The 15,066-nt window shown below is 39.1% G+C and overlaps 1 protein-coding gene across 1 annotated transcript in view; it reads left to right on the forward strand.

The window, feature by feature from the left end:
• The window catches only part of NAB2 (NGFI-A binding protein 2), a 29,396-nt gene extending 14,330 nt beyond the window's left edge, over positions 1–15,066 (forward strand). Inside the window, exons 4-8 of the mRNA XM_063434571.1 lie at positions 4,002–4,053; positions 4,707–4,809; positions 6,090–6,287; positions 8,607–8,744; positions 14,614–15,066. Of these exons, the coding sequence (XP_063290641.1) occupies positions 4,002–4,053; positions 4,707–4,809; positions 6,090–6,287; positions 8,607–8,710 (457 nt within the window). The 3' untranslated portion in view covers positions 8,711–8,744; positions 14,614–15,066. The remainder of the gene's footprint in view (positions 1–4,001; positions 4,054–4,706; positions 4,810–6,089; positions 6,288–8,606; positions 8,745–14,613) is intronic.

A 15,066-nucleotide genomic window follows, 5' to 3' on the forward strand; every position in this document is an offset into this window, starting at 1 on the left:
GTGTAACAGCCCGGTATGTCTGTATTACGAGAATGAGTTCTGTGTTATATTTGTGCGTGAGGCACTAGGTTTAGACTAACCAATAGATGTATATGTACATATTTCAGTACTGAAGTATAAATCAGGTCCTGGCTCTTCAACCCGTCTGTGCCCTCTGTCACTACTGTTCTGTCAACTCAGACGAGTAGTTGTGGTTCATGGTCAATAATATGAGTCTAAGGGGCCATAATGCTTTGTGGATAAATAGCAGTCCCTTGGTTTTAGTGTTTACCAACGATTTCTCTACTCACTCCTACTGTACAGATGACTGGTTCGGTTTGCAAGATGAAAATTAAAAACGTAGGCACTGTAACAATCCTGTGATGTTTACAGTTACGCTTACTAATGACTCTGCTGTAATGCCACAGAGAAGCAAAATCAATAGGACTGCATACTTTACTGACTTTATTGAAACTAGTACAACAAAGGACATTGTTTAGTTAGTCTCATAGTAATACAAAAGAACCTTTGTCTTCATAATGTATTATGTCATTACCGATTACGCCATGCGTTACTTCTCTGATCCAAGAGCACCCAAAGATCTATAATTGACTACAGTGCTACCCAAATAGAAATACGGGAATTCACAGTAGGGCTACATGACAATAACAATGCTTACCCTCCGGTACTTACAGCTAGTCGGACACTTTATGAAGTGGAAAAAGAATCTGTTTACTTATGGAAAACAGGGCCTTTTATTCATCTGATGGGAGTGACAAATAAATTATTAACACATTCAATTTACTGACTCAATAACAGCTACGCTGATCACATCAACATGTTGACTTGATTACATTAAATGTAACTTATGTACACATAAGTACATGTAAGTAATATTGCACAGGCTGTGCAGTATGTGGTTTTATTTATACAGTTACTGCAGAAACAACCTACAAATTTGGTATCATGACTTGTGAGTAAGATATTTGTGTTATTTTCATAGCTTTTTTTAATGAAATTTATATATATTCTGCAAATGTCTTGGAGTCTTGTAAAGCTTGCAATACAGTGCATGCTTTATTTGTTTGTTATCTCTGTAAATTGAGCATGCTTTCAAGTCAAGTCCTGCATTGAGGATAATGTAACACCTTGCTTTAAAAAAAACAAACCATAATGCCTTGTGTGTTAGACACTGTGCAGTACATCAGCCCCTCATTCCAATGCAGTACCGTCTCAGCTTTATGAAGATTAATGACTGATAAACTCCTGGACAGCAGTTGTTATTTACTACGTCCTAAGAAGCTTCCCAAGTGTCATTAGATCATATTTACATAGGATGAAAAGTGACATGCACCCAAGGCCATCTTTAACGCGGGCAAATAACCTTTATTCATAACTAAAATGTTCCATTCCTTTTATTAATTTTGTAGCCCGCCTCTGCACTTTTCTTCTAGTGCCACAATACTCTTCTTTAGAACATGTGCCCAAAATTGCATAGCATATTCACGGTATGGTCTTACCATTAGTTTATAAAGAGACAACATTATATTTGCTACTGCTGATTGGCATTGCACATTGTTGCCTAGTTTGTTCCCAAGTCATTCTCGTGTGTTGTTATTCCTAAATCACTACCTTTTATGGTGTAAATTGCTTGTGCATTTTTTACCCTGAAGTGCATAACTTTGCATTTATCTACATTAAATAAAAATGCCATTTGAGTGCCCAGTACCACAATCTATCTAAATCTCTCTACATCAAAGAAATATCCTACTCATACTGTATTACTTGAGTGTTTTGTTTCATCTGTAAACACGGAAACATGACTTTCTAAGCCTATTTCAAGTTCATTTATAAATATGTTAAATAGAAATGGTCCCAGCAGCATAGAACCCGAGGGACACCACTTACCATTTTTGCCCAGCTTGAAAATTTACCATTAATGAAAACTCTCTGTACTCTATCCTTAAGCCAATGTTCTACCCAAGAACAAGAATATTCACATTTAGATCAATTTCTTTTAGTTGTAACACTAACCTGTTTTGTGTATCAAACACCTTGGCAAAATCCAATTAGATCACATCTACTGCAACACCCTGATCTATACTTCTACTTACTTCTTCGTAGAATGGAATTAAGTTAGTTTGACATGACCTATGCTTCATAAAACCATGCTGATTTTAGATAATAACAGTGTCCTTCCAAATGAAATTCCTGAAAATTATCCATTATCCTTCAAATATTTTCCTAGCTATCGGGTCTATAATTTCCTGGTAAAGATTTCGATTTTGAACCCTTTTTGAATGTAGGAACCACATCTGCCTTCTTCCAATCCTCCGGTACAATTCTTGAAAGAAAAGAATCCTGAAAGATTAAAAACAGAGGTTTACTTATTTCCACACTTAGCTCCTATGAATACCGTTAGGCCCCGGAACATTGGTTACAATAACTTTCTTTAGTTGTTGCAGCACCTTGCAGCAATCCGTTGCATATCTCTTGCCATAGGATCCACCTTATATACCGAGGGACAAATTGTTATTTAAAGTTTATGCCTTTTCCTGGTCTTCATTAAGTAACACACCCACCTCTGTTTTTAGTATACCTATACAATCATTTTTTATATTTTTTTTAAAGAATGTATTTACTTTCAAAATAAAATTGGTTTTGCTCTCTTTTTCGATCACTTTCTCATTTTCTAGTATAGCCCATGTAATCACCCTTTTCATTATTGGCTTCCTTATATAAGAGGCCTCTGATTTATCTGATTTAAAAATGATTTAAATACCCTTTGTTCTTTTTAATTTCTTGGTTTACTTTCCCACTCAGTCAATTTGTTTCTTTTATATGTATTAACCAATGGTACATGCTGAGACGTTTACCTTTCTAAAATTGGATTGAAGATATTCCATTCAGCCTCTGAGTTTTATTTTCACTAAATAGCTTATGCCAGTCAATATGTAAAGCTGCCCTAATCTTATTGAATTTGGCCTTTTTAAAATTATTTGTTTTAGTATACCCCATGTGTATTTGCTTTCTTTGAGTTTATTTTAAAATACACTATATTGTGATCACTATTTCCCAAGTGTTCCCCTCCTTTAATGTTGGTCAAAAGATCAACATTGTTTGTAATAACCAGATCCAGACAAGTATCCTTTCTAGTTGATGCTTGTACCAGTTGTGACATGAAGGTGTATTTTAACAGGTTCCCGTTGCTGAATTACAGATGCTTCCCACTTACCATCCTGGTTAGGTTCTTACGACCCGGTTGTAAAACAAATTGGTTGGTAAGTGAGGAGCAAGTGCACCAGTGCAGGTCTTTGTTAGGGGAAGTTTCCCTGAGCTTAGACATACGCACCAGAGGAGGGAATTACTTACTTCTATGTTCAGGGAATATTCCTCGTACATAGACCAGCTCTCTAACGTGGGGAATCTCTTGAATCCCCATGCTAGAGAGCTGGTCGTAAGTGCGAGCCATCGCAAAACAGTTAGGTCGCAAAATAAGGACCACATGTATTCTATAAGCATCCCAAATTCAGAGTTCTGACTCTTGCATCTGGGTACACCAGGCAAATGTCCTCAATTGCTGCAGCCTGAGCGCATCACGGTGTGCTGTGTAAAATCATGTGCAAAGTGCTCTATGCATGGTCTGCCCTTAGTTGGGAAGGCCAGAACGCCAGTTGTGCATGTACAGATAGCCCATTACTGGGTAGACCTGCACATTGTTGATATCACCTTCTGACCCACTAATCTGGATTCCATTCATCCCATTTTTTACAAGACTGAATAAAAGTTTTTAACCCTGATTAATAGAAGTTACATTCCTGGACAACAGCTTCTAGTTACTATGTCTAGTTACTATGTCCCCACGGTGCCCTAATATTAATAAAACCTATTCCTAACTCCTATTACTTATAATGACTGTGCAAAAGAGAACTGTACACTTGTCAAATGTTATTTCACAGTCTAGAACATGACCATTTTATTAAACAATCTAGAACTAGTTCTAATATTTTGCTTTCTTACAGGCAAAATTCTGAAGATATTGGTGTTCTTCAGACAAAAGTGCTTAAACAAGAGGTAATTGTGTTGCATGTGGGATGTGAATGTTTAAAGTGTGATTTCATTAATGTAAGATTCAGTCTCTAAAGTAATACCAGAGTGATACAAATGCAAAAAGGAGAAAAATAAAAACAATGTTAGGAACAAAGATATATGGTTTTTTATTCATTTTGTAAGGCATGTAATGCCTTTACTTACATATGATTAGTGAGGAGCACAAATACACAGTAAAACATGTTGCATGCTAAAGATATATACTTGTCAACAATGGTTCTACCTCAGTACATCAAAATCAAAGAAAACAAAACGAATTGGCCATTGGCACTATTATCTGACACTAATAGAATTTGAAGTCAACAGCAACCAAACTTCTCCCACTCCAAAACAATACAAAATAAACATATGAGGGTCCAAATGATGCCTTCTTAATCTTAGTCTAATTAAATGTACACCCAGTAGGTCTTCTGCCTCCCTTCAAAATCTACATTTCCATCAAATCTCAATGGATAATGTAAGCAATGATTGTCTTCATTTTGAAAAATCAACTCATGATGTCCTATCGATCAGACAGCTGTAAACCAATCACACACTTTAGATGTAAAATATTAAGCAACATTCTTAATTATATATGTGTTATCCTAAAATATAAACACATCCTCCTCTTTTTTCAGCCGTTGGAGGGGGAATCCGAAAGAGGGATGACACCAGTTCGAATTAGCCTTGAAGAAGACAGTGGAAGCTTGTCTGGAGAGAGCATTGATGGACATCTGCAAGGTAGACACTATACCATCACATCAGTACTATTAATATCTTTTAATTTACAGTATTTCTAAATCTTGATGATAACAAAATTATTTAACATATATTAACATCCTATGCTTTATATTTCTTGCTAACCCATTTTTCCTAAATGGCCAGAAATATGAAGTGGTGCTTAGTAGGATGGATTTGCAAGATTGATATATTCTCATTAGATCAGTAACCAGAAATTGATCATTCCTATCAACTATTGAGAGTACTGAAGTTTTATATTAAAAAACTAACAGGGTGCCTGTCTTTACCAAGGTCACACAGTATAGATACAGGGGTAAAATCATATGTTCATAGTGGAATATTTCACCAGGTGGTTCTTTATTTTGGAAATCTGGAACATAAGGCAAATGCCAGGCTGAAAAATTACCAGTTTTAAAAGCAAAAAGCAAAAGTTGCCATATTCAAAAAAACAGAAAGTGGAATTAAAGGATTTCTGGTATGCTAATGTTTAAACTGCTGAAAAGATTGTGGACTATGATTAAAAGGATTCTATAACCCTCGGCATGGAAAGGGTTTAAAAAACCCTTTGTGTACTCACCCAATTCCAGCGCTGATATCCCTCAGCGCTGGGTCGGCGATCTGCCTCCTCTGACATCAATCAACTGGGGGGCAAATGTGTGAGCACTGCAAGCGCATTAGGTCCTCCATGTAGGAAAGCATTGCTTCAACAGAGTGTGAGGATGTTCAGCATCAGACGAACAAAAGCCACCTGGAAGTGCCCCTTGTGGCTGTCTGATTCTCAGCCACTAGCAACAGTCTTAGTCCTGTAATGTAATTATTGCAGTTTCTAAAAAACTGCAATGATTTACAATGCAGGACTAAGTGGGACAGGGGCACTGCACCCAGACCACTTCAATGAGATGAAGTGGTCTGGGTGTCTAAAGTGTCTCTCTTGGCAGACAATGCACATTAAACCCTGTTGCCTATAGTCTATTTTTTATATGTTTTAATGTAACTACTTTGTTTTATTGTTTTGTTTGTTTTAATGTGACTACATTGTTTTATTGTTTTGTTTGTTTTAATGTGACTAAATTAAAGAGTTTGGATTTTAGTTAAGGGATTAAACTAGTTTGAAGAGAGTTATTCAATTTCTGTTTATGCAGGTGGAAAGATGACTAATGCTTACCATTGTACACTTATTTGGCTATATTGGTATTACATTTCTGCTCATCCTATAATCTGATTTACACAAGTCTGTGATTAGGGAAAATGATTTGTAATACGTGAATCTTCTTCTACAGCTGTGGCTATGAGAATACCTTCCTCTCCTGGAGCACTTCCAGCGGATCTTTCTCTTGCTTTGCCCCATCCTGGCCCTTGGAGTAGACAACTTCTTCAGCAGACACTGATGGATGAGGGTTTACGATTGGCAAGGCTAGTGTCACGTGACCGTTTGGGACGCCTCAGTCTATGTGTGTCTGGTCCGCATCATGTCACAGGTGAGGATGGTCAATGTCTAATGCATCTTTTGAGACAGGAGCAAAACAGACAATGTTGCTGATAACCAATGATGAGTTATTACGATAAGACTCGTATCCGCATTCAGACCACATGACGCTAGTTCTTCCTGTTGTACTGTATTAGTTTTGATCTGATTCATTGTGTACTTCAGTCAAATTATTTACTATATAAGTGTGTTCTAATAATTCATTAAATGCATCAAGAGCTTCAGTTCTTTGTTTTGCAAAGTAGACCATTTTATGTCTAAAATCTGGGCTTATAGCATGTGCATCTGACTATTCCTTCATTGAAATATGACCTTGTATCTTTTACTATACAGTGAGTGGAGTTCTGAGGAAAGGTGTTAGCCAGGAATACTGATATCATTAGATTGAATTTATTGCAGTTTAAAGGTATACTATATTGTTGTATTCCTAACGCTATAGTGTATTCCTAACACTATAATGTTTTACTCTTGACTTAGATTCAAACCCCACTAACTCAAATAAAAAAAGAAAACTGAAAAGGGTTTTACATACACATTTTCAGCACTGTGACTCACTCTATCCAATTGCCTGCTCCACCTCAGGTGACATTTTCCTGAAGGTTGACTCATTTTCGGTCTGTTTCAAGGTTTAACTCAGTGAACTTGAGCCTTCGTTCAACCTAGATGACTCTGAAACTGAGGTTATGTTGTTACAGAAACATGATGTACGACGGCTTTTTGTTGTTGTTTTTTCTCAATTGGGCAACTGTGGTTTAACCCCTTAAGGACACATGACAGAAATATTCCGTCATGATTCACTTTTATTCCAGAAGTTGTGTCCTTAAAGGGTTAAAATGTGTAATTAATTTTGACTTTACTTTAAATTTCAACAATTTACATGTTAACCATTACTGTATGTATAGTTTACAAATAAACAGAAATTCTAACTGTAGATGATGCGCATAATGACAATTTATTTTACAGAAACACAAACTCAATATAGTTCATGGATGACACACACTCACTCAATTTAAACAGCGGACGCATACTGTATATATTTAACAAAACAACTCTCTCTTTTTAGGGATAGTAAGTGATACTATGTAGTGCCTAAACAAAAAGCAGCTCAACACATAGAGGGGAATTTATTTCCACAATCAAATTTAAAATACTTTAAAATTTATGTATAAAATATACACCAACTGGTGGAGCGCTATATAAATATAAAATTGTGGAGGGGTCCACTTACCTCATTAATGCAATAACACACTTGGGAATATGCACTTGGAGACATATATAAAGAAAAAAAACCACTATATATTTCTGTTTTTTTCTCTTTTATATATGTCTCCAAGTGCATATTCCCAAGTGTGTTATTGCATTAATGAGGTAAGTGGACCCCTCCACAATTTTATATTTATATAGCGCTCCACCAGTTGGTGTATATTTTAAAGTACATACCGTCTATAGTTTATAGTCACACACAGTCACAAAATGCAATTTGTAATCAATGGGATTGATTCACTTAACTCATAATTATAGCAAACTGCAATCTGAATTGCAGGCTAAATTGTGAATATAAAAATAAACAAAAAAATAAACAATGTGTGCTTTTCCCCCAAAGTTTTACTGAAATAAAGCACCTGCAGCACTCGTGGACACCCTACACAGCAAAGCAACACACGCTTTATAATATAATTGTATAGTAACCAATACCAAACAAGGTGCAAGTGAAGCACAAAATAATTTAGTTGACTTACACCTATTTTACTTGAGGTTTTATATGTGATATGTAAAATGAAAAACATAAACAGTGTAATACTATTATATCATATCATGTTACATATGATATGTAAAATGAAAAACATAAACAATAGTGTAATACTATTATATCATATCATGTGACATATATTATATGTAAAATGAAAAACATAAACAATAGTGTAAAGTACAATGAAATTCTAAAGTGCAAATTCTGCAGCAAGCTATTCAGCTTACATTTGAAGAAGCCTAAATAAAGTGTCTCTGATCTTAAGGGCCTCTGCACCTTTAAGGTGACACACCACCTTTTTGCTCAGGTCTCTTAGTGTAATTTTCCAAAGAGGTATGACCAGACTAGTGTAGTATTTTAGGAAATGGCTTAAACACACACTTCAAGTCCACTGTCTAGTGCAGAGTAGAACAAATAGCTTATAATAAGAATTGACAAGAATTTTAAACAAAATAGATATGTTTCAATTAGTGTATTCTGGATTTAAATTTGAAATTCAACTTGAATTATTGACATTGCACGCAAAACTGATTAACACTGATTAAAATTCTTATATTTCAGAATGTGATGATGGGGGATCAGAAGGTAGCCACAGTTTGCCAGTTTCGCCACAGATTAAGGAACTTCGATCAGGGAATGGAAAGGGGCAAGAGGAAAGCAATTGAGAAGATCCCAAGGCCAGAATTCTGCAGACTGTAGGTGATAATTGTGATAATAAACAGCAAATTCATCAAAATGACCTCTAGAATGTGAAACTCCACTTCATTAATGAGGAATTTGGGATAACTACAGAAAAAAAGCTACAACAGAAATTCACTTATAGTCTTGAGTGCCAGACAAAGTTTCATAAAGGGTGTGACACAAAGCTGTATTCCTACTCTGCCCCCCACTTCACTTCACTTTTCCCCAGCAGTTGAAGAGTTAAGAAAACATTACTCACTTATCTTATTCCAGAGCTTAGGTCTCTAGGCACTGGCTCCGTCTACGACTCCTTCGACATCAGTGCTGAACCTAATGTGCATGCAAGGTGAGCGCTGTGCACGCGGTAGGCCTTCAACGTAGGGATGCATTGAATTAATGCTTTACTATGGGGTTTTCCTTGACACTGCACTTCCTTATTTAAAGCATGAGAACGTTCAGTGTTGTTTTACGTAGTCAGACTCCATGAACAAGCAGGAAGCTGTTTCACAGCAACTAGATTCAGTCTTAGCATTGCAATGTAAACATTGCAGATTCTCAAAAAAAATGCAAATGGGGGGACAAGAAAACTGCAGCCAGACTACTTGAATTAAACAAAGTGGTCTGGGTGCCTATAGCGTTCCTTTAAAGTAAAGTTGTCATTTTTTTCCAAAAAATTAAATATGTCTATTGAAGCCTTTGTGTATAACATTTAAGGGACACTCCGGGCTGAATTTCCCAATGTTCTCCCCTCTCTCCCCTCCCCCTACTCATTACATGGGATGACTTAAAGCAAGCATGTCAAGCTCAAAGTGTGGCACGGGCCACATAAACAAGGTTTAAGTTTATGTGGGCCGCACACACACACACGCACACACACATACTCACTGACAGACAGACACACATGCATACTCACAGACAAACACATACTCACAGACAGACAGACACATACTCACAGACAGACAGACACTCACAGACAGACAGACACACACTGACAGACACATACTCACAGACACACACTCACAGACTCACACATACACACACATACTTGCTGACAGACACACACACTGACAGACACACACACAGACAGACACACACTGACACACACACACTTGCTGACAGACACACACAGACACACACTCAGACACACAGACAGACAGACACATATAGACACACTGACAGACAGACACACACACACACACATACTTTCTTTATTGCTCCTTACCTTATGGAGTCGATGGGGGGGCATCTCCCTGGGGTCCTTCCAGCTCCTCACTGCTCCCTCATGCGCGGTTTATATTCCGTGGTTTATATTTATATTTATGACGTCATATTCCGGCGCCTGGCTTCACTTCAGTCGGCATGCGCGAGGGAGCAGTGAGGAGCTGGAACACTGAGCTCCCTCGCGGCCCTCCTTCCCGGCCGGGTAAATGAGCAGAGTAGGCACCTGCAATGTGGGGAAAGCAGGTGCCTACTCTGCCATAACACTCAGCATGCACTCGCAGCTCGCCGGGCTGCAAAGATGGTCCTTGTGGGCCGCATGCGGCCCGTGGGCCACAAGTTTGACATGCTTGAATTAAAGGGTTACTCTAACCACCATAACCACTAGTTATTTGAAGTGGTCATGGTGGTAGGAGAATGTATATGCAGTGTATATGTCAATTCTGTGCATATTTTGCATCTGCCATCATTGTGCACCGAACGCTGATGACAGACGTAAAAATCTTCTTCCTTGCAGGCAGAGCTCCTGCAAGTGGAAGATTGCTTCTCCCTCCCTCTTGCCTCCCTCCACTGCCTTCAGTATTTTTTCTTTTTTAAAACCCTTCCCCCCCACCTTTGGCCAGCCTGGAGCAGGCACATCAGCTTTGGGTGCTTCTCTGGTTCTGGATTCCAGGTAAATAAAATGCTTTACTACAAATGGAGGGGGATCCTTCTCCATAGTGCCCAATAGGGCATTTTACACCGGAAATGTTCCCCCTCCTTGTATTTGAAAATTCTTACATTTCCTGGTGTAAAGGATTTGCAATGAGTTTTCACCAAACCAGGATTGATGCTCTAAGCTAAGTTATTCTATAAGCACTAGTTTGTGGATAAGACATACAATTCTAAGAACTCTAGTTGAAGTGTCATGCTATCATGTACAGAAGTACTTTTGCAGCAAAAAAAAAAATTAAAGCACATAAACTAAGAGACAGAAAGAGCGGGCTTATGAAGAAAGACTAATTAATATAAAAAAAATATATTTTAAAAGAATGCCCTTTATAAGTGCCTAATCATACATCTTACATAATAACTGTCCATGGGAGATTGCGTAAAGCAGTTTCATTCACATATTTTTTATAAATTAAACTCCTGTGGAAATTCAAACTGCATATCGTAAACCATGCTTGCCATTAGATAACTTCTTTATCCATTAAAATAATGGATAGGGGAACCCTGGTAAAGAGACACTAATCCGGGGACTTTTCATCAAATGTAGGCACTTTACAGGTAACGCTTAGTTTATAGATAGATAGAATGTAATTTTCATCCACAAAGTAATGCATTAAAGGGTCAATGTAGTCACCAAAACAACTTCAGTTAAATTAAGCAGTTTTGGTGTATGCATTGAGGAAAAAAAGTATTTGATACTCTGCTGATTTTGAACGTTTGCCCATTGACAAAGAAATGATCAGTCTATAATTTTAATGGTAGGTGTATTTTAACAGTGAGAGACTGCATAACAAAAAAAAAATCCAGAAAAACGCATGTCAAAAAAGTTATAAATTAATTTGCATGTCAATGAGTGCAATACGTATTTGACCCCTTCGACTTAGTACTTGGTGGCAAAACCCTTGTTGGCAATCACAGAGGTCAGACATTTCATGTAGTTGGCCACCAGGTTTGCACACATCTCAGGAGGGATTTTGTCCCACTCCTCTTTGCAGATCCTCTCCAAGTCATTATGGTTTCAAGGCATTATGCCATTTTCAATGACCTGGCTGAGGGAAACAGGTTCTTACATGGCCCCATCCATCGTCCCTTTGATGCAGTGCAATTGTCCTGTCTCCTTAGCAGAAAAACACCCCCAAAGCACAATGTTTCCACCTCATGTTTGACGGTGGTGATGGTGTTCTTGAGGTCATAGGCAGCATTCCTCCTCCTCCAAACTCGACGAGTTGATGCCAAAAAGCTTGATTTTGGTCTCATCTGACCACAACACTTTCACACAGTTCTCCTCTGAATTAAGATGTTCCTTGGCAAACTTCAGACAGGCCTGTACATGTGCTTTCTTGAGCAGGGGGACCTTGCGGGCGCTGCAGGATTTCAGTCCTTCACGGCGTATTGTGTAACCAATTGTTTTCTTGGTGACTATGGTCCCAGCTGCATTAACAAGATCCTTCCGTGTAGTTCTGGGCTGATTCCTCACCATTCTCATGATCAATGATTGGGGAGTGTGCCAGTAACAGAGGGTGGTATGACCTCAGTGGTGTGCCACTTGAGGAAGGGGCCTGCATGGTCCGATCTGGTTACATTGCCACAGCAGGCATATATTATATACAGTTGTATTTTAAACAGTTGTCATAAGGTAACAGACTACATGACTTCGCACTTAGTGATCTATTAGAGCATGGCATTGCAGTTTTGGAGCACAATATTAGATTTAGCGCAATAATCATGGCCAAGGTTTCCCGTCATGTTAGCTGGGGGGGGCGAGTGGGTTTGACATAAGAGGCATACTTGACATGATGTTAGATGGTTATGTACTTTAGTTAATATGCAAAAAGACCTGCAAGCTAAGCCCTTGAATAAACAAATACAGCAATTAAATGGGTGGAAACCAAATTATAAAAATAACGTGGGCTGCTAAGAATAAGTAAGTGGTGTCCAGAAGATGGCTACCACCTTAGTTCGTACAAAGTGAGAGTGGGAGTGAGCGATTAAAATTCTTGCCTCTCACAGCTAAGATAGACTTTGCCATGGATGGACCTGTGCCTAGGTCTGCTTAGCCGATGCCCGTTATTGGCAGGCTGCTGTCAGTGGGAAACCTGAGTCCTCTTTTCAGTGTGTGAGGTCGTCGCCTGCCACGGATGCCTGCATGCTTCTGCCTCCCGCCGTTAGACAAGTAGCTGAGTCCCTTAATCTGTCCACGGCCTCTGGGCGTTCTTTGCGCTTGTGGCTGTTGTTGCCAGGAGTGTACCATCCCAAAGAGCGGCTTATGAGCATTGACTCGCCTTCCTCCAGAACGTCACCCAGGGAAGCGGGGATGAGTTGGTGAGGCAGGTTTTTTCACGCTGTGCTTTGCCTCCCATCGTTTGTGTGCTTGGAGCCGTCTGTGTGCCGTGCTTGGTTGCAGTGGTTCCCTCCGCTTTGCCGCCATGTGTGGGGGTGAGAGGTGCTTGTCCCTCCGCCGCCATTTCATGGCTCTGTTCCCTGCTGGGGCTGCAAGCTGGTGCTGTGGGTTGAGTGGCAGCTGTCGAGGTGAGTGGCTGTCCAGGAGTGTTGGGGCACTCTGTAGCAGTTTTTGCTCGAGCTGTAGCCAGAAGTTACTGAATATTCGGTCCAGATTGGACCTCCTGGCTGTTTGAGGTCTGCGTGGTCTCCGCCATTTTAGGTGGGCCTCTCGGCTCTCCGGCTAACGTCCCAGTTGTTGCCGCCATGCGAGGGAGGCTCCCCATAGCTGGACCGGGATCACCCCCACTGGTCCGGGGGGGGGGGGTTGCGAGGTGCCCGCTTGTAGCAGACGGGTACCAGGCATCTCCAGGCTGGGAGATCGGCCGCCTCTCCCGCCCGGCGTGTGCTAGGCCGCATGCTCTCACGGGCTTGACCGTCTTTCTGTTGTCCGCTCATGGGCCGCTTCACTGGTTTCCCGTGAGGACTGAGGGCCAGTAAATCTCTTGTCTCTTGTCTTATTTTGGAGCTGTTTGTGGTCAGTAAATGCCTTAATAGCCAAGATTAGCGAGGAGCTCCAGCAAGGCAGGTCTACCCTCCATGACAGTCAAGCCCCGCCCCCCCTTATTTCACTTAATGACATGCAAATCAAGTTATAACTTTTTTTTACATGTTTGTCTGGATTTTTTTTTGTTCTTCTTTCTCACACTGTCAAAATACACCTACCATTAACATTATAGACTGTTAATTTCTTTGTCTGTGGGCAAACATTCAAAATTAGCAGGGGAGCAAATACTTTTTTTCCCTCACTGTAGATCATGCCCCTGCAGTCTCAGTGCTCAATTCTCTGCCATTTAGGAGATAAATCACTTTTTTATGCAGCCTTAGTCACACCTCCCTGCAAGTGACTTACACATCCTTTCCAAACACTTCATGTAAAGTGTCATCTAATGATTATCCTTCCTTTATTGCATATTCTGTTTAATTTAGATGTTCTTATTTCCTGCTCTGTTAATAGCATACTAGACCCTGCAGAAGCCTCCTGTATGTAATTACAGTTTAATTTACAGAGCAGGAGATAAAAACTTTTAAAATACCTTACATCTGATTGAAAATGAAACCATTTTGTTTCTATGCAGGCTGTGTCAGTCACAGCCAGGGAACGAGTGGCTAGGGCTGCATTAATAGAAACAAAGTGATTTAACTCCTAAATGACAGTGAATTGAGCAGTGAAACTTCAGATGCATGATCTATACACAAAAACTGCTTTATTAAGCTAAAGTTGATTTGGTGACTATAGTGTTCCTTTAAAAATGGGATGAACGTAAGCGTTGATTAGCCCTTTAATGCCTACTGAGCTTCAGGGGAACAAGAGGCTAATTCTGCCAGGAGGCCAAAATTGTTGTCAGTCTTTTTCTGTTGATAGATCACTTATCAAAGAGAAAACTTTATTTATTTATTAGAGATAAAACACTTTTAGGCAAGTAATTTTAGTGTTTTTTTTTCTCTTTTTTTCCAGATGGATTCCATGACCTTCTAGAGATCATGGCAGATTCTGTTTTGGCTGTCTCTTGTATTTACAGAAAACTGACGGATTCCTCTACTGATATCTGCTCCCAGGGATATGTCAGCAAAGCAATAACCGTGATCATGTTGTAATAGTCAGAATATTGACTATTCCTTGTAGACAATGAAGAGTCTATTGATATGGACACAATTATTACAGCTTTAATCTCTTTAATCTCTCTTAATATAAAGGAAGCCAGAAAATAACATCACAACATACTAAAAATCAATATAAAAATGCAAATGTTTATATTCTGCCTTGGAAAAGAAACCATAGTGTGTCATTCGTTGGTAGCACCATTTTAAACCCAATCTTAATGTGTACATTCCAAAACTTGTTAGTGTTGAGCTTCTTAAAGGAGACTTGGTGTATTGTGGTCATTTTCTGGCAAAGTTATCGTTATAT

Source organism: Pelobates fuscus, chromosome 1, assembly GCF_036172605.1.
Source record: "Pelobates fuscus isolate aPelFus1 chromosome 1, aPelFus1.pri, whole genome shotgun sequence".
NCBI lineage: Eukaryota > Metazoa > Chordata > Amphibia > Anura > Pelobatidae > Pelobates > Pelobates fuscus.